General features: G+C 40.9%; 1 protein-coding gene and 4 non-coding genes across 5 annotated transcripts in view; 4 read left to right on the forward strand and 1 right to left on the reverse strand.

Moving 5' to 3' along the window:
* mmp11a (matrix metallopeptidase 11a) overlaps positions 1-23,764 on the reverse strand; it is a 39,151-nt gene that overhangs the window by 8,370 nt on the left and 7,017 nt on the right. Inside the window, exons 2-4 of the mRNA XM_031734862.2 lie at positions 13,537-13,757; positions 4,426-4,569; positions 1,271-1,404 (exon numbers count right to left, since the gene is read on the reverse strand). Coding sequence (XP_031590722.1) covers positions 1,271-1,404; positions 4,426-4,569; positions 13,537-13,757 — 499 coding nt within the window. The remainder of the gene's footprint in view (positions 1-1,270; positions 1,405-4,425; positions 4,570-13,536; positions 13,758-23,764) is intronic.
* trnac-gca lies at positions 3,883-3,954 on the forward strand. Its single transcript has one exon. It is a non-coding gene; the product is annotated as a tRNA-Cys (tRNA).
* On the forward strand, positions 10,230-10,301 carry trnac-gca. The gene has a single exon. It is a non-coding gene; the product is annotated as a tRNA-Cys (tRNA).
* On the forward strand, positions 11,198-11,269 carry trnac-gca. Its single transcript has one exon. It is a non-coding gene; the product is annotated as a tRNA-Cys (tRNA).
* trnac-gca lies at positions 12,257-12,328 on the forward strand. Its single transcript has one exon. It is a non-coding gene; the product is annotated as a tRNA-Cys (tRNA).

Raw genomic sequence — 23,764 nt, forward strand, 5'->3', positions numbered from 1 at the left:
CAAAGCTGGTCACAACAAGACAACAAAAACAGCACTAACACTAGACGCACAGATGTTATTGATGATGTTTCCAGTGCAAACACATTCATGTATTTATAAATACTGCCTCATTAGTGGTACAGTAAACTTATTTTCTGGCCTGTCGCAAACATTGCGTTTAAGTAACTGACAGCAACATGGACTATTTTTTGTGAGTTTCTTACTTTTCTCATATAAAAGTATGCCTTGCTTTGTTTTGGTCTTAGCAATAAAACTATGATCTAAAAAACTGCAGTACAAAAGTTTAGATATACGTCAGTTCAGTCCATATATTAAAGTACTGTACCTGACAACTTACATGGAAGCTGCTGGCAACTAATTTATAATTTGATTAAACAAGAGAAAAAAATGTCTGTTAGTCTGAAAGTCATCCATCCATCCATCCATCCTCAGCTGCTTATCTTATCTTAGTGTCACAGGGAACTTCCCTCCCCTGGGCATGTCATCCAGCTCTTCTGAAAGGAGGCTACAAGCTACCTCATGCAGCACGTAGCAGATGCCCTCATTTGCTCATTTCTGCTGCTATTTGCAAACTCATTCCCTCTGTCACAACCCAAAGTGAGGCCAGAAACTTAAATCAACCATAAAGTTACAATTCTACTTTCATGTTCATCTGTCTTTACCGTTAGACCATCTATATCATTGTAAATGTTGCACAACCCTCTCCATCAGTCTCTTGCACTCTTTCTTGCCCTCTCGGGACACTTCTTCCAACTTGTTCTCTAGCCAGAGTACATACACCATCCTTTTCAGACTGAGAACCATGGCTTCACACTTTACCAAATTCTCAATCAAGGTTCTTCACACCTGACTTCAAGCTGCCCAACAGAACCACATCATCTGCATAAAGTAAAGACAAAATCCTCTAACCTGACACCCTCTGTCGCTTTGCTGTGCCCAATAATTCTGTCAGTAAAAATTATGAACTAAATCATCGGTATGAATTATTGCTAGCAATGAAAACCAAGCTCCTGTTATGGTATGCAGGGATCAAACACCCATAACAATAGGCTGGATATTCCTGAGAGCCACAGGTGAATGCCTTCTGCAATTCCACAAAACATGGCAGGATATTTACTGAAACAAAAGTTCTGCTGGAAAACAAGTGACAGTGACAGCGGCAGACAATGGAGATATTCAGACAGTAATTACAGCTCTTGTAATTCTATTCATTTCTCAGTTTTTATGCACAGCTTCCAGCAATAAAAAATAAACTCAGCCATCCACTCACCCATGTGGTTTCCGAGTGTCCATGACTCATCAGCGTCAAAGTGAATTTCACCTTGTCGGTGTGTTTTGGGGAAGAAAGCGTGAGCAAGAATGCCACCCCGGCCATCGAAGGGAAGGTTGTCTCCATGCCATAACCTGCAGGTTTTTATAAAACAAACACTCTGATGAGCAATAAAGGCACTGAGGGAGGATTTAACAGCAGAAACCTTTTAACAGCTTTACAGACAAAAGATTCTAAACATTCATCTGTCAGCTTCAGCTTTAAGGGAGGATTCAACACTAGCAAAAAGAATAAGCACTTTTAGAAGAGTTAACAATGTACTGCTCGTCTCTTCTTTTGCTTGTTGTCCCTCAGTGTTGTGTGTTCCCCTGCTCCTAGTTCCCTGTAGTTCCCTATATCCTTTAATGTGTGCATTCTAGTGGTGCAACGGATCACTGTTAATCCGTGATCTGAACCGATCCCACTCCACGGTTCGGCACGCACGTGATCCGAAGATTTGAAAAAGAAAATAAAAGTGTGTGTATGGTGCACATGGTCAGTCTGTCAAGCGATAGTTATGGCCAGCGCTAGCGGTCCAAGTGGAGGAGCAGAGGAGTTCGCGGCATTTAAGCAGCCCTTTGCTGCCCAATCCGACCGGGCTAAAACTATTGAGGTGTTTATGGCTGCAGACATGAGGCCATATTCTGGGGTTTAAACTATGATGCACGTGCTTGAGCCACGCTATGACATCCCGTTGCGTGTCCACTTCGGTGACAAGATCGTCTCAAGCATGTATGAGCAGGACAAGTCTAAAGTTATGCCTGAACTATCCCAGGCATCTTCTGTTGCACTAACTACAGATGGGTGGACTTCCAGGGCAACAAAAAGCTACGTGACCGTGACAGATACAAAGCCCTGTACTGCCCTGTACTGCACCTTAATTTGTTTTTATATAATTGCGTGGAATGAGTCTTGAGTTGAATGTTTTTTAATGGGCAAAAAATACTTAAATAAATAAGTGAGTTAAATTTTTCTTGTCATCAACCGTGATACTAGTGCATTCCCTGGTTTGTGGTTAACTTTAGGATTACCTTTTGAACGTTCTTATTTTGCAATAAATGTTACAGGTATCTCCGCTTTCATGGAGGAGATAACGTTCTCAGATTCTTTGACTTTTCTCGAAGCCTCTTCACCTTTTCTCTCCTTTTGTTTTTGTATTAAAGCGTCAGAAGAAGCCACAAATCAGGGGAGAATCGCAGCTGTATTGCTTCTATTTGAGTTGCCCAATTAATACCTTTGGATAGACTTTGTGCTTAGTCTAAACCAAGTAGCAAATTCAGCAGCAGCTCTAACAGCCACTTGAGGCTGTCTACAGCAGTTAGACAATCTCCATAAACTTCCATTTTAAAATGCCCAAATCAATACCACGAATAAACATGTTTGTAGAATGACACAGCAATGATTATGGCCTCTATGGACTGTAACTGTATATAGAAGTAAATCTTTTTCAAACTCATCCATTTGGATACCTGTAAGACTTTAGGGTTGTGTGGTGGAGCTGGAGCCTATCCCAGCAGCCACAGGATGAGAGTGATGCAATCCCATGCATCATAAAAAATTCTATCCATGATAGAGCCGGTATCTGTGTGGCACGAGGGATCACTAAATGGTTTGCTGATGATGAACATTTGAGGAAAATGAACCATATGCTTTGGTCTTTGTAGTCATAAATGAACAACAATGGGACGTTTTGGATTAATGTGTGACCTCACTCTCCATCACTATTAACGCAAGAAAAAATGAGGGAAGAAAGTTAATCAACCCTCCCGAAGTGCTCATAGACCTGAATTATCGAGCACCTGGTGGCCTTAAAGGTTTCTGGGGCATTTAATGCTGGTTTTTCCTTTAACTTATCGTTCATCTGTAGTTGGTTCTATAAGAATAGATAAAAGCAATTCAAAACCAAAAACACAACCTGATTCAAAAGAGGAAAAACATAAAAATCGCTCCACTGATAAACAATCAAAGCTTCACAAAAGAATTTACGTAATTCCAATGATGACACAGATCCCCCACAAAAGTCCAGTTTTTTATCTCTGGTATAATCTGCTTGTCTTTTCTTGCTCTGTAATCTCGTGTTTTCATCTTTGTGACTCTGGAAATCCCTCTGTAGCAAAGATCTTTGTCTCGAGTTCAAAATGATCTATGCTGGATCTAACTCACAACTACAACTACAATTCTAAAAATGTAAATGTAATCTCATTTTATTCACAATAGAACACGGAAAATGTTTAAACTGAGACAACATTATCTTATTTTGATTTGATGGCACCAACGTGTCTCAAAAAGTTGGGACGGCGGCAATAAAAGGTGGGAAAAGTAAGTGGTAAAGCAAAAAAATGGAGGAACAGTTTACAGCTAATTAGGTTAAGTGGCAACATTATCAGTCAATATTAGGTATTTACCGATAATGTTGAGAAATTGTTTTCATTCATCAACCAATAAATGAAAGCACGAGAACTTAATTCATGAAATAAACTTCTTGTATTGATGTGAACTAGTGAGAACATAAAGCCAGTAGTAGAGTGTTTACTGCAACTACAAAGCAATGGTTTTATCATAGCCCAAGTGTGGGGGGTATAGCTCAGTGGTAGAGCATTTGACTGCAGATCAAGAGGTCTCCGGTTCAAATCCGGGTGCCCCCTGACTTTAAAGCTAACACATGAGTGGTTAGCTTGGGTGCTGTTCCTGCACAACGGTTTGTTGGGTCTTTTTGCATTTTGCGGTAGCAAGGAAACAAACACAGACTCTTCTTTACCAAATTACACATTTTCAATTCCTCTGCATCTCTTTTTGCTTTACTCCCTCCCACCAGAGATGCAAGTGGAGGAGGTAAGAAAAAGACACAAAGAGAGAGGAATCAAGGCAACAGATAATAAAGAAAAGGAGACAATGTGCCCTTTGAGTGCCACTTTAAAGTAATGTCTATTAACCATGATTTGTTGCATAACCGCATGATAAACTGTATTATTCTAGCCCAAATTCAGCTGTGTTTCTCCGGTGTAACGATGCTCACGTTTTATATTTTGGGATACTTAAATATAATTCACAACATGGTGTAATGTGACATTTGCTCCTGTTTCTTTTTAATATTTTTTTTCAGCACTTCTTCCCACCTTCTGAAGTCGATGCGAATGTCAGCATGTCCATTACGGACCTCGGTAAAGGTGAGCGGAGTGACGTCACTCCAGATCTTCGCTGCATCCCGAAAGACACCTCGAACCCTTTCCTCTCCAAGCTGCCAAGGAAATCCATCAATCCTGCAGGAAATGAACAGAGGTGTTAAACACACACATACGCACACACATGTGCACACACACACGCACACACAGGATGTACAGTAGCAAAGTGAGACCACCAGCCTTGCATCCCCCTTTTAATCAGATATCTTCAGTTGTCTCTTTAGCGGGGAGGTGTGCTTCTACCCTCAGGCTTGCTAACAAAACACTGCGGTAAAATCTCCTCCCTTTCCTTTTAGATAAAACCATCCAGTGTGATAACCCACAAAATAAAAATTAACCAAAAATCCCCAAAACATCACGCTTTACCAACAAGACTGAAACGCTTCATAAATCAAATGGACCAACACTGGCTTTGCATCAAATCTCAATGTTGCTTCTGCGTTAAATGAGATTACTGTGACATATAATGGAAATGCAGAGCTGTCTGGGGTCGGTATGAAGCAACAGCCTCTGGCAAGTAAAGCTTTGGACGTCTTCTGAATACAGCAACATTTCCAACTACACCGACCAGAAAAACTGCAGCTACACACAGCAACTACTGACGCGAAACCGCCTACTGAAACTAAAGCAACTGCAGCAATTAAACCAACTAGCAAACTACAGAAATGTCTGCCCATCACCTACCCACTGCGACTACAGCAACTATACACAGTAATTACTCTGACTAACCCAATCACTGAAACTTTCTTTCGGATGCTTCCTTATATCCCGAGAGGTCACTATAGCAATGTTTGTCCTGGCACAGATTTTACACCGGATGCTCCTCCTGATGCAACCCTCCCAATTATCCATGCTTGGGACCGGCCCTGGGAGCACACTGAGTACCCCATGAGGCTGGCGCTGTGTCTCCTCCCAGGGAGGAGCCGGGAAGCATTAATGTGTAAGGCAAATGTGCTAACCACTGCACCACTGCAACTACAGTAATTAAACCAACTAGTAAACTACCAGGAAACACTTGCCACTAAACTGCCCATTGCAGCTACAGCAATATCTGCACCTAAATACAACAACGTCATCACCTTCAACTAAATGCAGGAATCCTACAGCTAAACAGCAACATCTGCAACTAAGATACCTACTGCAACTACTGCAAGATGCACAACTATATATGGCAAAAGCAACAGGTAAAGCAACCACTGCAAACACCGAAACATCTGCAAACACACTTTAACATCTGCAGCTAAAGTACCCACTGGACTACAGCAACATCTGCAAAGAGGCATAACTGCTGAAAATAGCAGCAAACTGGTCCGACTGTCCAATCATCCCAGAATCCGCCATGCAGCGCTAACAGAGAGGATAAAAAAAGTTAAGGCAACTCATTAGCCAGTGCAGAAGTGTTAAATACTTAAATTTGGTTGTTGGCATGGATGTAAAAAGGAAAAAAAACCCAAAAACTCTTGCCTCTCTTAACTGAAAGTACTCTAAAAGAAGACACAAATGTCTGTCCATGCGTTGCTACACTTTGTACGGTGCTAAGTGGGGAACTTTAAAAGAATTATGATCAAGACTTACATGAGGTTCTCAATTACATGAGTAAAGAGAATTTTTTCAGAACTCTGTGAGTACACAGAGAAGATTGCTCAGAGCTGTCAGGACGTGCTCAGCTTGTATGTAGTGCTCCTGGCTATATAGCTTTTTTTGGCACAGTGGTACCAGACCGCGCAACCTGACTGTTCCAAATGAATAGCTTCACTGTAAAGAGTCCTCTCAAGCCACAAACTATGGTTTTAAACTTCCTGTTGTGTAAAGACATCAAAATCTAAAATGTTCATTAATGTGACATATGAGTGAAATAATTTTGGTTGAAATCAGGCTAACTCTCTTCCATTATTTAAGCTAAGCTCTCTTCTTCCACTTCTCTTGTCTACAGTGTGCCACAAGGTTCTGGTTTGGGGCCTTTCTTGTTTCTGTTGTTTCCACTCCCTCTTTAGTACATTTCAAGCACTTTTATTTCCTATCAGTGCTATGCAGATGATGCTGAATCTATTAAAAGTTGGATGGCAGATAGTTTTATCCAACTTAATGATGGGGAACTCTAGGCCTCCTAACCACATTTGAAAAATTTTATATCAGCAACCTTGGTGTAACTTTTGACTCAGCCTTCCTTTTGGATGCTCACATTAAGTCTCTGGCTCACTCTTGCTTTTATCACATGAGAAATATTGCCAAGCTGAATTCCACTGTGTCACATTCTGAATTGGAGATTGCTATTCATGCCTTTATTTCATCATGTCTGGGTTTTTGCAATTCATTGTTCACGTGTCTTAACAAAACCTGCCGCTGCGAGACTTCTGGATAAAGTAAGCTTCCCATTGCCTTTAGAGTCCACTTTAAGATTTTGACTTTTAGAGCTCTGCATGGCCAAGCGCCAGTGTGGATCAGAGAAATTTTTCATCCATACGTCCCCAGCAAGTCCCTAAGGTCATGTAATCAGGGCCTGCTGGATGTGCAGCACAAAAGACCGAGAGGTAAAGGAGACAGAGCTTTTACAACAGACCTCTCTCGCTCTGAGCATGACATCTGTGGACTTGTTTTTGGGTAACTTTTTCTTACCCAATGATTACAAAACTACAGTTGCTGTTAATTGTTGTAAAACTACAGCAACTAATACTGAAGCTACAGCAATATTACAAACAACAAAAAATTTAACTAACCAGTAAAATTCGAGCGACTGTGAAATATGGCAACTACAGCAGCTAAACCAAATGCTGCAACCACAGGAATGCCTTCAACTGAACACAGCAATGGCTGCAACTAAAACCAGCATCATCTATAACTAAAGAAGGTAACCTCTGTAAATAAACCTACCACTGCAAAGGCAGCATCATCTGCAACTAAACCAACCAGAAATGACATTAACAACTAAACAGGCAAATGAAACTACACTGACATCTGCAATTAAATGAACAACAGCAACTACTGAAATTCCAGGAACTAAAAAAAAGCAACATCTGAAACTAACCATTGCAGCCATCTGTACCAAGCTAATCAAAGCAACTACAGCAACTTAAAACTGAACACATTAACTGCTGACAAAGCCCATCACTAAGAATTTAGTGCATTGCTTCAAGGAACTAATCAAGAAGAAGTGCCGTCTGTACACGGTACGTTTCCATAATTTACAGTGGTCGTTATCAGCTCCTGTTCTTTCGGGGTTTTATGGAAAATATGGTCTTAATTTGGAGACACAAGCAGTAAAAACACCAGACATTCATCCCAATAACTGTCTTTTTAGTTTGCCCTCCAAATAGCATAAAAAAAGTTAACTTAAACCTCGATGTGTAGGAAAAGAAATGCCCACAGAGCATTTACTGAAAAATGAAAAGTGTCTGATTCTGAATTTAGAGTGTAGTTTTACAAATACAAAGTGTACAGGTATTGTTTTTGTTAAGAGACACCTACCTGTATAGCTCAAATATTATATACATTAAAAATATATATATAAATAAATCTAAATACGACCTAGGTACTTACTAAATAATAAATTATTCTCTTTAAACCATATATTTAAGTCTTTTAGAGGACTTTAAAAGAAGCAGGTGAAGCTATCACAGTTCAAGCTCTCAGATTTGGTGGAGAGCAGTGCAAAAAGAGAGAGAACTTTAGACTGGGTTGATCTGTTTCCAAATGAATGGTGTTGCTCTGTAACAGCTGGATAAATAGCTGTTTAATACCATAAACTGTATAAACATGGATGTAGCTTCTGGATTAAAAGCCAAAGATATACCTGAAGTGACTTAAACCAGCATTCTTCCTAAAGGGGCAACTTCTTGTTTCCTTAGAAGTCCTGAAGTGAAGCAGTGACCACAGGAAACACTTTCCCTGTGGTTTTTATGATGTTTTTCTGTCTCCTTTAATGTCAAAAAGCAGCAGGGTTTGGTTTTCTGTATGACTGACAAGTCATTACTCCACGTGTGTGCAGTGTTTGTCACTGCAGACCAGTTTAAGCAAACATTTTACAACTTATTTTGCTTCCTTGCAGTAGACAAAATGTTTTTAACATAAGAAAGTTAAAGAATGAAGTCTAACATATATAAAAAAGCACACTCGTGGAATCTATCTCCCTTAATTCAGCCCTGCTATCCTTTAACCTTTTGCAGCCACCTGAGACCTCCTTTTCAGTTTATCTAAAAACCATTCAAGCGGTTACAACAACAGCGCTCTCAGCTGAGCCAGCTTGACTTCGGTGTCATGCCAGAGCTTGCCTCACAAGCTCAAAACGCTGGCTGGTTCTGAATAAAAAATAAACACAGGGCCTCATTAGCATGGCTCCACTCTCATATCAGACTCATTTACAACGGCTGGGGAGGAACGAGGGCCTTATTATGGTCATAACAGAGAGAGTTTGACGTAGTTGGGTGTTGCCTTGATCCTGGTAAACCACATCACTCCGTCAGGTGTCACCATGAGCTCTACACTGGTCCTATGAAGCAGAATCTAATTAGATTGTGGTCAGTGCTGCTATTAAAATCACCCTACCTCCCCCGTTTTGCTTTCTCTCTGCCTGTCTTCGTATAGTGTTAGGTTAAAGAATGAGTACAATGAAAGGGACACCGGGTGAGCCAGACAGAGAGGCAGCAGCCAGCAGACGACCGCCAGACGCTCGATGGTGCCATGGCTTTAGATTAAAGAAAAGCAGCACCCCTTTTTCTGAAGGTCAAGTTGACGACTGAAAGTGCTCTGTAGGTCCTGTAATCGTTGATTATTTTCCTTAAGTCCTTAATCCAGTCTGTCTCAAGAGCAGGAACAAGATGTGAACACAGAGTAATGTTCACATGTTGAATGTGTGTATTTTCACTCTCTTTTAGCTCTGCTGTTACTCTCTGCCAATGCTTACATGACAAATTAAAGGAAAACAATCAAGACCACAGTCAAAATGCTGTACTGTACGCAGTGTCCATCTTTTATGTACAGTCTATGACAGGAAGCAAACAAAGGCTACGTTCACACTGCAGGCGAAAGCGCATCAAATCCGATTTTTTCGCCCCTATGCGACCCATATCCGATCTTGGTATGACAGTGTGAACGGCACAAATCCGATATTTTCAAATCCGATCTGGGTCACTTTCGTATGTGGTCCTGAATCCGATACGTATCCGATGTTTTAGAAAGCGACTGCTGTGTGAACGGTCAAGTCGCATTAAATCCGTCTTTTACGTCACTGACACAAGACAGACGCCAATTATCAGCGCCGGAGAAGCGCCCGATAGGACATTGCGAACGATTTCCTACCATCCGGTGAAACTGTTGGGAAGACAACGTTGGAGAAATGTGAACATTTTATTTTTACTGTATTTTCTGCAGATTCTGACAGAAATCTGCAACTATCCTTTGAAGCACCGCTCCTCTAAAACAGCAAAAAGGATCATTATTAGGTTATCTACATTATTATGTAAATAACAAAATAACTTAAAGCAAAAATCTGGAAACATAAAGTCCGAAGTCTTTATATTAAGGGCCATCAGTCAAACAATATTGTCTGCTCTGGGTCTACACAGAGCGAGTTGTGTGTGACATCTTCTTTTGCGCATGTGGGCCGCTTTGAGCGTTCACACTGGAGAGCGTTTGATGTCGCATTTTATGTGTAGTGTGAACAAGCAGACAAAAAAATCGGATTTGATCAAAAAATCGGAATTGAGCATTAAGACCTGCAGTGTGAACGTAGCTTAAGACATGGGGGTATAGCTCAGGGGTAGAGCATTTGACTGCAGATCAAGAGGTCTCCGGTTCAAATCCGGATGCCCCCTCTTTAAATAAGAACTGTATTTTATTTATTTATTTGCTTAAGTTGAAAACAAAATTTCTAAGGTGGACCACTCCGCAGTTTTGCCCAATATGGCCATATTGTGTGGTGCGAATTGAGCATAACCTTTTCTTTGGTAGGGGTCAGCCAATCAGAAGAAAGTTCCCTCAAAGGAGAAGCCTAAGATAATGTCACAGACAGTGGATAAAACGAGGGCCGGCACTAAGTATAAGATATATGAGGATTATTTTACTTTTGTAAATTCCTATTTAAATGCTACGTGACTGAAAAACCAATGGATAATGGTAGCCATGCCCTAAACCAGGAGTGGGGAACTCCAGGCCTCGAGGGCCGGTGTCCTGCAGGTTTTAGATGTGTCCTTGATCCAACGCGGTTGATTTAAATGGTCAAATGACCTCCTCAACATGTCCTGAAGTTCTCCGGAGGTCTGGTAATGAACTAATCATTTGATTCAGGTGTGTTGACCCAGGGTGAGATCTAAAACCTGCAGGACACCGGCCCTTGGGGCCTGGAGTTCCCAACCCCTCCCCTAAACCATACGCTTGTGCCTTTTTGTGTGTGTGGGTTTTTTTTTTTTAAAACTTTATCTGGGAGATACTCATACTCAACTCCTCGTCTCCCAGTGGAGATGGGAACAAGGAAGAGACATGAGGAAGTGAGTCAACACACATTTAAGTAGATGAGACATGACTTTAAAGTGATGTCCATTAATTAACTTAAAGTGATGTCACTTGATACAAAAACTAGGTTCATTTTCTCAAAAACCTCTATACAACTGGTCATTACAAAAAATGCAGCTTTATGGCACGTCCACATCACCTTCACTTTTCAAGAGTGGAACCTATGTCCATGTTTTGCATACAGTCAACAACAGGAAGTGGGGGTATAGCTCAGTGGTAGAGCATTTGACTGCAGATCAAGAGGTCTCCGGTTCAAATCCGGATGCCCCCTCTTTAAAAAAAAAAGGACGTTGTATTTGGCAGTTCTGGCCATATTGGGTGGTGCAAATTGGGCATAACCTTTCGTTAGGTAGGGGTCAGCTAATCAGAAGAAAGTTCCCTTAAAGAAGAAGCCTAAGATAATGTTGCAGACAGTGAATAAAATGAGGGCCTGCAAGTAACTTTAGTAAATTCCTATTTAAATGCTACCTATCTGACTGAAAAACCAATGGATAATGGTTGATTGAAAGGTTGCCATGCCCTAAACCATACGCTTGTGCTCTTTTGTGTATTTCTTTTAAACATTAACTGGGACTATAATGTGGATAAAATCAGAAGTAAGACTTCTAAATGAACTGAATACAGTGACTGAACCCATAAACTCATCAGAAAAGTGTTTGAGGCCATAAAAAGTAAGAAATAGGGTAGCCAGAGCTGCTGCCCCCTGCAGGCCTTTAAAAGAAAGCAAGTTTAAGTCATTTCTACACTGTCTTCACTTTTCAGACAGTGTGTTTATCTCAGCAATAGAGAACCTATATGGGGCTTTCATGTATTTATGTTCTAACAGAATTCAGTTTTAGATGTGGCAGAGATGATTTGATGATTGGTGGAATGAACGTGCAGCTGACAAATCTGCAGAACATACAGGATATATCCTGTTAGCATTAACTGGAATCTCGTTGTCTCCCATTATCATTTCCCAAATTGCACATACTCAACTCCTCGTCTCCCAGTGGAGATGGGAACAAGGAAGAGACATGAGGAAGTGAGTCAACACACATTTAAGTAGATGAGACATGACTTTAAAGTGATGTCCATTAAATAACTTAAAGTGATATCACTTGATATGAGAACTAGGTTCATTTTCTCAAAAACCTCTATACAACTGGTCATTACATGTTTTGCATAAAAATGCAGCTTTAAGGCACGTCCACATCACCTTCACTTTTCAAGATTGGAACCTATGTCCATGTTTTGCATACAGTCAGTAACAGGAAGTGGGGGTATAGCTCAGTGGTAGAGCATTTGACTGCAGATCAAGAGGTCGCCGGTTCAAGTCCGGATACCCCTGTTTCCCAATTTACATGGGAGTTGATGATGAATTCCTGGAATCTTGTTTGCATATAAGTAGTCCTTTGTTCACAAGAGCAAACAAATACTGAGAGTCAAGAACAATACAGGTATGCTCTTCAGTGCTAAAATGAAAAGTAGGCTAATTGACAGGAATCTATATAGCTAGTTAGGAATTTCTGTAAAACACAGACATGCAGTACTGCCAGATGTTTGGTTGTAAGAGGGAGGAGTACGTTTCATTTGAACGATGCTGTTTTTGAATGCTTTGCAACAAAAAAGTTGGGGTCCTGAGGTGCACAGATGTTTTTAAAAGATGACAGTATTCAGGTTGTAAAAGTGCTTTGGGAGCATAATTTTACTTTTATAAATAAGATTAGAACGGATTACTTTTTGGGAAGCCACTCAGGTATGGTATCAATGTAAAGATGATTTTTAAAGATGAGCTAAAGCGGGATAGACAGGATCCTTTAGCTACACAAGACATGAAGTGTCTCTCTCTCTCTCTTATAAAATACTGTATAAGGGTATAATGACACACAGTACTGCACCGGTAGAGACTTAAACCTAAAAACAGGTTAATGTGTCATCACTTAACAAGCGGATGGAGGGAAACGTCACAAGCATTTCTTAGTGATCACGTTTATCCTGTGATGAAGTATTTTTATGCTGATGAGAGTGGCCATATCCATACAGTCATAGTTTTCTACTCCTTCACCACCTGAATGAATATCTTTTGGAAGAATGATGTTTAACAGATTTGGAGGATCAATATCAGGCTCCACTGAAGCTGTTGTGGCAGAACATCATCGTCCAAACACTTTACTAAGACGCTAAAAATCCTTTACTTCCTCAGTCTCTATATTTGGCTCATTGTTCCTAAATACTCCACCATATTCACCATCTAATCTCTAACTGTGTCCATCTGCTGTTCGGTTTTGAGAAAACAGTTTTTGTTCTCGTCAGAAAACAGCCACCTGCTGAAGCTGAAAAACAACTGTATGTGCGTGCACCAAACGGCAACACTGCAGGACGCTTTTTCAGCTGCACATTTCAGATGACTCCTGGGGCTTACATCAGCACGGAGTTCTCTCGGGACTGTAGAAGTTCATGCTTTATTATTGTAGGCTTTATTTAGCTTTATTTATAATCAAACACACATGCAGCAGAGTATATAGTTACAACACAGCTAAGGGTCCCAGTGTGTACCTATAGGTGAGGTCCGTCTTGTCCCAGCGTTGTCCATACAGGGTGTAGCGTCTCTGGCGGTATCGCCCCCGGTGCCGCCACTCCTCCTTGGTGGGGTAGTCTGGTACGCCGCAGCGGGGATGGTTCAATGTGCTGTTTGTCAACGAGTGCTCCTCTTTAACCAGTTCCTGAGCGTGAGGTGCTTTTCCTCTCTTCTTCAGCTCCTGAAATTTTTCAGAGACCTGAAACAACAACGTGGCTTATTTAGACAGCGTCATGCTTTCATAGGCAGGGACAACTTGGCATGTCTGTATGTGACCTCGTGGGTCAGTACTTACCACTTATGTGCACTTTACTGTAGGCAGGATTGGATCAGATTACTTAGAACATGTCACTGAATACAAATTACATGGCAGCTTTTTGTAATTAGTAACTTAATCCACTGAACTAAAAAGAATCTGACACAATTACTTACCTAATCTGATTACATAGGCCTCACAGCTATATAGAGTTTGCATGAGCCTCAGTTTGGCAATTATTTAGAATCGATGCATTAATAAGAGGCACAATTATACAAATGACAATATTTGATTATTGCCAAACCACTCTTTCATATTACTAAAGAAAGAATTATTGGATGTTTGTTTAGTATGTGCTGCTCGATAACAGAAGACTGACTGCCCAGAAACACCAGAAACTTCCTCCAGATGTTATCAAAGACATAAAAAGAAAAAAATTCTCGGCAATGTAAATATAATGTCATTGCACTTTTAAAAATGGTGCGGTTGTAATGAACTTCAATTCAGTTTCACGACAAAAGCAGCCACAGGGCAGGTTCCACTTTAATGTAAAGGCCAGTGTGGAAGTGAAAAAAATCTGCTTTGTTTTAACAGGAAGAGACCTTCAGCCGAACGAGGTTCAGTGAGGGCAACATTTCTATGGCCTCACTGAGATGACGGCAGCAGGAGGCTCAGGGCTCGCAAAATTTCAAAATCCCTGGTAGCCCTTCGGGCAGGGACTCTTCAGTTTTTGGTAGCCCAAAATAAATTTAAGTAGCCCAAATAAAAAAGAGAGCAATTTTTTGATTGATGTTTTGTTTCCTGTTTTGTTTCCGTTACAATATTATACATTAAAGTAAAATATTGTAACAAAACATTAATCAAAAAATTGTTGAAACACAAATTACAACATTGTATAAAAATTACAATCATCAACTCAAATACTTGGTTCTAATTAAACAGAAATTTCTATGAACTTGTAAGAACTGTGTAGAACATGAATCAGTCTGTGTCAGAGCCTGAATTTGAAATTTCCACTGAAGTCACAGGTAAGGGGTAAGTGGAACCAAGATCGAGGCCATTTGCTTTTTGAAGTTTGCAAAGACTGCTAAATCTTGCCAATGGTAGTTCACTCTGTGCAACATAGTACGCTGTTCTAAACAGATTTTTCAGGTTTATTTTTGGTTGCAATTGGTGCCTCTCCAAAAGTTGAATCTGTTCATCTGGACGTAGCGTTTTGTGGGAGAAACGTTTCGTCACTCATCCAAGTGACTTCTTCAGTCTCAGCTGACTGCAGGTTTCCCCAAACCTTATAAACAGTACATTTGCACAATGACTGAAACCAGCAACCTCATCAGGCCAGGACTCTGCAGTTTATTTACACCTACAGGCCAGTGGACACTCTTTCAACGATGAGGATGTACACATCCTGGACAGGGAAGAACGCTGGTTTGAGCGCGGAGTCAAGGAGGCCATTTATGTGAAAAGGGAAAGACCATCTCTGAATCGAGGAGGGGGCCTAAGGGTACGTCTTTTGCCATCTTACAATGCTGTGATTGCAGCCATTCCCCAACTCTCTGTGAATGGTACTCATGGCCATTGATCAGTGTTCTTTGATCAGTGGGTTTTGGTCAGTGGTTGTTGATCAATGGTCATGGGAATTTGCATAATTATGATTAAGGAACTGACCTCACAGCCCATTGTTCCTTCAGTGGGCTGGTTTCAGTCATTATGCAAATGTACTGTTTATAAGGTTTGGGGAAACCTGCAGTCAGCTGAGACTGAAGAAGTCACTTGGATGAGTGACGAAACGTTTCTCCCACAAAACGCTACGTCCAGATGAACAGATTCAACTTTTGGAGATTTACTTTCCTGGATGATTGAGAATGCATCAAGACGTTGCAATTGGTGTTTGTTCTGGGAAAGATATTGCAGACTGAGCAATAATGCATTTCTTGCATTTCTCATGGGTTCTAATGGGGGTCTTTCTTAAAATTACTGGTCCCAGTAACAAAGGCGCTTGTCGACTCAGAAATCGAGGGAAAAACCAACAACACACCCGGCAGAACATTATGTTATTTACAGTGGTGCAGGTGCGCATTCGCTGTCAAAATAAAAGACGCGCACCAGATAAGAAGTTGCAACGCGTGTTTGCGTACATATAAAAGGCACTGTTTTTGTCCGCCAGAGTGGGATTTTCACGGCATATTCTGCACCACATCTCTGTGCGTTCATCACTTGTTTGAAGCCAGCTCACCTCCTGCAACCACTTTTCCGAGAATACGCGCTTCTTTTGCGGTTCGGACTCCTTCTGACATTTCTTTGGAGGAGGAGGAACACAAAAGTAATTGCTTAAAGGAGTTTGCTTCTTCGACATCTTTAAGAGTTCTAAACAAATGTCTGTCCTCCTCCAGAAAATCTTATGTACGCAAACGCACGTTGCAACTTCTTATCTGGTGCGTGTCTTTTATTTTGACAGCGAATGCGCACCTGTGGACCACTTATGTGCACCCCTGGTTATTTAGCTTGTCATATTCCAGCCACAGAAATTCTTTTGTCCATGAAACCATAAAGCTGCACTTTCTTTTTGCCTTATAGTCTGATTTGTCATAACTTTTCCGTTTTGTGGTAGGCTTTTCTTTGGCTGTCACTTCTTCACCGTGACTTGTCTTATTTGGCTCAGCAGAACTAAAATATATATCCTGCTGCTTTTACACACGCACTCACATAACGGTCAGCGATTCTCTGCGCGATCAACCTCTCACATGTTTAAGCTTGCTGTGGGAGATTTCACTTGTCAGGTTTGAATAGTAAGCTAATGAGTGATAAGACGATGTCAGAGGAATTGGTGCGCAATTAATCGTCACTCACCAATCAGTGCTGCCGCTCTCTATACACAGTTCGCGCGATCGCAAAGTGAAAGCAAAAAACAAGCGCAAATTCAAACGCGATTTCAATATGTCACATATTGACAGTGGCTCACAGATGCCAATGACATAATTACTCAGCTACATTTCCGAAAGAATGCAAAAGCACTGACATATATTTTTCCTTCCTATGATAGCCCGACGGGCAGGGCTGGGATAGATTTTGGTAGCCCGACTGGATTTTGCGAGCCCTGAGGCTAGTTGTTAAGATGGTGGCTTTCTGATGACCCACTAGATAAGCCCGTATTTTTACAATTGCTGATTAGCAGCTGTTTGTGAGATTAGTGAAGCCAGATATGATGTCATGGAGTTAGATGGAAATGCAGAAACATGACAGCGTAGATTAAGTGTGCTGTAGCTATGTGATTGTCCCACACTGTGCTGCCCATGCTTGAACCAATCATTTTAGCACGTGAAAGAACTGGTGACTTTTCAAACCTGACTCTTTAATCAGTGGAAAACCTACTTTACCTCCTGACCCACAGCTGCCCCCCTTTCAGGTTTCCATTTGTACTCAGTATTTAGTCAAAGAAGTATTTGCAAATCCCATTTGCACAGTCCTCAAGTGCATGCAGGCAAACTCTCCCTGTGGAGAGCAACAGAGGCATGTGCTGAAATGCAATCTCGAAACCAGCTTTTTAGCTCTGCATATATAGTCTTAAATTAAACACTGATGGACGCACAGAAGAGGAAGTGTTGCTTTATTCCAATTTCTACCGCCTTTATCGGAAGCCTTAAATTTTTTTGTAATTGCCTCTGCAGGCTATCACTAACGTTTCAGTCTGAATGACGTAAATTTTGAGGGTGAATGCTTGGCTCTGCACACACAGTTGTTGCTATAATTTGTGCATCTTATCAGTTGTGAAGTTGCTACAAAATCACCAAAAGTTGTTATGATTCATGGTGCAGAGAATGTGAATGTCTGAGACAAACTGAGTGGTAATCCATCTATAAATTGTTGGGATATTTGACTTGGGACATAAAGTTAAAAAGAACAAAGAAGAAAAGAAGAAACAAGACAAAGAAAATAAGTAACAAGAAGGGAGAGAAGCAAAAACAAACTGCAGAAAGCCCTGAGGCAGAGGTCAATGTTCTCTGGATTTGAATCATCATCATTTTGAACCCCAAGGTTAATGACAGCATAACCTCATAATCAGGTCACTGAGTCATGTATTTTTCCTCGTTTTAAGAGCCAGTTGGTCCCAGAATGTCCCATTATCATTAATACCACCCTACCCCCTGCTAGATCAAGAGGAAATGCCTCTGCTTATTTCCACAGAAGCAAATTACAGAGCGGATCCATCCCATCTGCACCTCCTCATCTCACTCTGTCCTCAGACTAAAGCAAAACTGCATCTGCAGCTCTGCAGTTGCAGGGAACTGTTGGGTGTACTCATCCTATCACAAAATGATGTGCATTTCCTTTTCCGGTGCCACTCAGAAAAACCTGTGGGAAAAGACACTATCGATATACATACAGATGAAACAAATTACCTCCACCATCAGTGCCCGTGAATCTTCCCACAGGCCATTGCAGCTCCGTCATTTGCGGATATTGTCTTTTTATGAAATAATGAAACATGCATGGATGGATGCATCTTCCCTTTGAGCACTAGTTCTCCTTGGCATTTAGGAATTAGCATTTGGTTATCAGTTTGCATGCTTGTGGGATGTTTCAAGATCAGACTTTTGCTGCACAAATAATATAAAAGTTGGGAGGTCTGTAGGTTTTTAAGACTCATTGTTAGTTTAAAAACAGTTTAAAAATATGTGTTACGTTTGTTGGTGCTCAGATTAAACATGGACCAAATTTAAAATGATAAGGTGAATTTAACACAAGACTCAGATTGCCCTAAATCTTCAGCTTCATGCAGTTTTTTCTACTCTTTGATCTGAATTATGTCACAGGAAGGGGATATTGCTAATATAGTCATCTCTGCCACAATGGCTCCACCTACCTGCTGTTTATTAAACTTTATGCTTATGAAGGGCAGCCAATCAGAAGACCCAGAACCTGCGGCAGGTGGAGACCAGGCTCAAGTGTTGCTATGCTAAGCTCACTGAGTCTGCAAAAGAGAACAAGAGCCAAACTGCAGTTAAAGCAGTGGAGTTTGAATCTGTCTTCAGGAAGAGAAACTCAATGAAGAGACAGCAATCTGTGTGATGCTAGCCGTACTCCTGTCTCACAAACTGGAACCGCATGCTTTGCTCTTAGACTCACTGCACTTGGTTGCACATCTTCACTCTTAACCTGCTGTTTGGACCTTGGTTTTTTGCTCTGCTCTGGTTCCTTTGCGGTCTTTCCAGCTTTGCTGTTTTAATTCTTCTTCTCATTGGTGTCCTTCTGAGGGTTTCTGGTTCCTGCCTCCTCTAATGCTGATTGTCCTCTTTCACGGCCATGAGAATGTGCAACCCAGTAGAGCACTGCACTGAGGTAACCTTGACCTCAAACACAGATAGACTTCAGCTGGGTGTGTTGGTGGTTACTGTCACCATACATGGCTGTGTTTTTTGGGCATTTGTGGCTTAAAGGAAGGGCGAGAGGAGCTAACAAACGCCATTTTGAGCTGAACTGAGGGGTGAACCAAGATAAATATAATAATAATACATGTGCTGACAATTGGGCCATGTTCACTAATATGACAATAAACCATTTTATATGACAAAAAAGACAGAAAGGAAAAGCATAAAAAAATTCTATTTAAGAGTTTTCACCACTGACAGAGGAAATAAATCAAACATGAAGCATTAAACCTGCTTAAATTAAATGCTTCATTATGACAGAGGATTTTGCAGCTATAGCCACAGAAAGAAGACGCTAATTATTTAAATTTAAGATGCAGGATAATGAAAGAAAGCTATCCAGCGAGCGGGTTCTGCAAAACTTTATGTCACCTGTTTGCAAAATTAAAAGGCCAATATGTACTTTGATGTTACAGAGGTTTTGCAGTGCTGACAGAAAGCCAGGTCTAACCTTTACTATATCAAAAGCCCAACATGAATTCCCATTAAAGCCACACAACCTGTAAAAGTAAAATAATTAAACGAAGAATGCTTATCTGAGTAAGGTCACAGTGGTGCATGTGCTGTACTTAAATGAGCCTGACTCGCTCTGCTCTGCAGGACTCTACTGTGTCGCTGTTAGGTAGGTTATGGGGAACAAAACCCAGCAGGATTTGTGGAATGTGCTCCAGACTGCAGAAACGCAGTGACTGATGGATCTGGATTGCAGAACAAACACTACGCATACACAGCCCTCCACCTCCTGCGTTTCACTTTGTTTAAAGGAGAATTCAGCTGCTTGTTTTGCTGCAGAAAGCACTTATTCATGTTCGGGGGAATGTTTCTGTTCATGTCCTGCAGCTTTTCTTTAAATGGCTTGTTAGTGTTGTTACGATTGAACAAAAAGGCCTTTTAAACAGAGTCTTCACCCCCCATGAGATTTCGAAGGCAGCCTTGGAAAGCGTACACCTTGTTCGGCTTCTTTCTGCTCTTCCTTGAGCACCAGTCTGAGCGAGCTTTCTGTCTCTGTGCTATTATCTGCCTTCCTGCAGTTCATACTGACAACAAAAACTTCAGATAAACAACAAAACCCTTATCACGATACGATGTGTTCTGAAACTTATCTATCTAATGGCTGCTGATCTTAAACTGGAGGAAAACATACAAGCACAGAACATATCTTACTTGGCAAAGCCAGTGAGTTCATGTTCATTTAGTTCAATTACAGATTATGCAAAATGTATCACATATTTTGTTTTAATCATGGCTTTGAGGTTTTCTTTTCATTTTTTTGGTCATTCTGTTGCACTTTTGATATTTCACTTCCTCTCTGCCAGTTCGCTCAAGCAGAAACAGTAAAACAGTACAGCTATAAGTGCCAAAAAGTGCAGTTCCTCCAACGGCCACTTGAGGCTGTCTCCACAAGTGAGTCAATCACCACAGACTCTCATGTTAAAATGTCCAACTTTGCAGAAGAAACAAATATGTTTGCAGCCCGGTATAAAAAAAGGTTTTTGCCGTCATGTACAGTTCCCTTCGCCTTATTAACTGTATGGATGTTTTTGTTGTAATAACTCATCCATTTGGAGACTGGTGAGGCTTAAAGTTAGCGCCGTGGCTGCTTTAACTGACACACATCCCAACACAAATGACTGCAGCTGCTATCTGTCTGTTAGGCCTCACCTCAGTAAATTGGAGTCACTGAGCTTGACCTCTTGCTCGTGTTTGTGTTCCTGAGATTGTTTATCTGTGCAACTGAGAATTACAAGTACAATGCAGCAACACAGACAGATAAAAACACATTTTGCGCGACCTTTCGTCATCATGAAAGAGGTCATGGCCTGTTCTAACCTTTAGGCAGCACCGGGGCAATGCCTTCTGTGCAAACTATCCCCAAGGCTAAATTAAAAACCCCCCAAAAACCTTAAAGGTATTTTGTGATATAAGTTACAATCTTTGCCTGGTTGTTTTTCCATCCCTGGTCGTTATCATCTCAGGTGTTTGAACATAATAACGATAGCTGTTTTGCTGACAAGGACAGCACGAAGCCTCTGTGGTTTGTGTTGATGACGGGGATTTGAACTGTGAATCACCTGGACACCAGCCAACCCCGGGCTCTAAACGAGACAGTTTAGACTGAAGCTGCCCCCCCACCTGATCCCAATCACATCAGTGCTGAGGTGAGCAAGTGTCGGCTTTCAGGGTCGTAAAACTATACCTTGCGCTGGGTACATGGGGTTGGGGTTTGGGGGGGGCGCTGCTTGGTCATTTCAAAGAAATCTCGTTAAAGACTAAGCCTCCCCAGCTGTGTGTCAAATGGATTGTTTGACCCGCGTGACCCCGCAGTCATAAATGTGCCTGATTCCTAACAGGTTCACTGACGTTCAAGGTTAAACCCAAGCACAGATATTATCTTCACCTAAATGTGTTTTGGTTTCAAGCTTCGTTTACTGAGCTTTAACTTTAACTTGCTTGTTTTTCTGCAAGTTTAAGTTTGTACTCAAGATAATATCTTAGCCGATGTTGTTGATGAAATGCAGTGAAACAGAGTCTGATGTATTATTTTTCCCAGTTAGAAAACAAGCTGATGGATTTTTAATCTTCAGCAGATAAAAAGTTAATTTCAGACTCCGAGTGCAGCTCCAAACAGCATATATTTAACCTAAAAGAAGAATCTCTGGAAAACAATGAGTTTTTTGGGGGGATATTTTAGGATAAACGTGTTCTGTCTTACCAACATTTTAGGTTGAGCCCAGTTATATGAAAGACCGCTTTGTTTGATGCCACCTCCACAACTTTGCTGATGAGACTTCAGTGTTGCAGGTGTGCACACACAGACAATGGAAATCCTGTCAGGAGAGTGTGTGATGATGTTTGAGAAAGAAATGAAAAACTACCTTCAGGACAATTAATCTGTCACTTTCTGCTGAGAATGCAAGTTAGCGATGAGACACGAAATCTCCAAAAAGCCCGAAGGCCTAGAAGATGCTCTCTCACGCTGACAGCATGTGGAGGGGGTGTGCGATGGTGGCGGCGAAGGGGGTCATCCGTTACATGCACGGACACATCTAGGTTCTGGTTACAGTGTTGACAAGACCTGCAAGAAGCAGTGCAGGAGATGTGCGAGTGGTATTTAGAGAGCACAGAGAGACAAGTCTGTGCACGGTGCGTCTGAAGAGCGTCTCCAGTCTGACAACAAATCCACCGCAACCCCCGCCCGGTCACTGATGTGACAGAGAACCTCCAGGGAGATGGTTTCCACTCGTTTGAAGAAGAAAAACACTTTCATCCACAGCACATCTTCACACGAGCAGAGAGGTCCTTCAGTTAATACGTTACAGACATTTGGGAGAGTTGTTAGTGAAAGCACATGCAAGTACTTCTGGAGTAGTTATTCCAAGTTCATATTTTTAAATGAAGAAAGAAATGATCAGAGGAATGTACCTGTGACGACTTTAGTTTACATGTTTATACTTCAGCTTTTTTTGAATGTTTAATGACTGGTTTAACTTTAAACTTTAAAGCTGGGTTTCTGCTGGGCCACTGACAGCCCTTAGTGTCCTTTTGATAGACACAGAGCATAGACACAGATCGAAGGAGAGTTTCTATCATAAATGTAACTCTTCTGTTCAATTTCATACTATTTATATAATTATTTCACCTTCACAGCAGACAAAGCCTTTCAAACGCTAACAAACACAGCTGGAGTCAAGAAATGCACCTCTCAAATACTGAAAACAGTCTAACACAGTAAAAATGTTACAGTTACCAACCAAAAAAGCACAAACGTAGATACTCACTGTTGTACTTTTCTCTGCATCTGAAAAACTCCATAGGACCACGAAAAATATACTATTTTATGCCTAATTTAAACTGTGTTATTTGTGGCATTTTTCATAGATTCAGCTAAAGAAATGGGGGGAAATGTGTTTTTGTGACAGGTTACAAAGTGCTTAAAGATACTATTTGAAATTATTACTTTGCTCAGTTGTCTGTTATTGGGAGACACAACATTATTTCATCCCTTAAATTAGGTGTCTTTTTATGCTTCAATGATTTATAGTCAGAGTTTAAAAATGAAAAGACAGCCAGTCTCCTTGGAAGCAAAATATAAAGAAATAAGGTGGCTCAAGATTTACTGGATATATTTGCCAGATTTGTTAACTGTAGTTTTATGATAGACATTGTTTTTATTAAAAAAATGCATCTGGGGGAGATTCTCCTGAAAAAGTCACATTTTTATAGACTCTTTGCTTCAGTACAGCAGAGTGAATTACGTCCACACAACATGTGTTTTGAATAAGGACCGTAGGAAATCTATAACTGCAGCTTAAGTATAAAGGAAATTGGCTACATAAAAAAAGGAAATTATAAAATTTGATATGAAAACATCTTCTTGAAACTCAGAGAGTAGCACAGACTGGTGAAAAGGAAAAGGACCGTCTGAAGTGAAAAAAAAAAGTTTCAAAGAGGCGACAGGTGATGCTGCCAGTGCTTCAAACAATGGTCTTTTTTATGACAGAAAAACAAGAAGTATAAAGA

This window comes from Oreochromis aureus, linkage group 12, assembly GCF_013358895.1.
Source record: "Oreochromis aureus strain Israel breed Guangdong linkage group 12, ZZ_aureus, whole genome shotgun sequence".
In the NCBI taxonomy this organism is placed as follows: domain Eukaryota; kingdom Metazoa; phylum Chordata; class Actinopteri; order Cichliformes; family Cichlidae; genus Oreochromis; species Oreochromis aureus.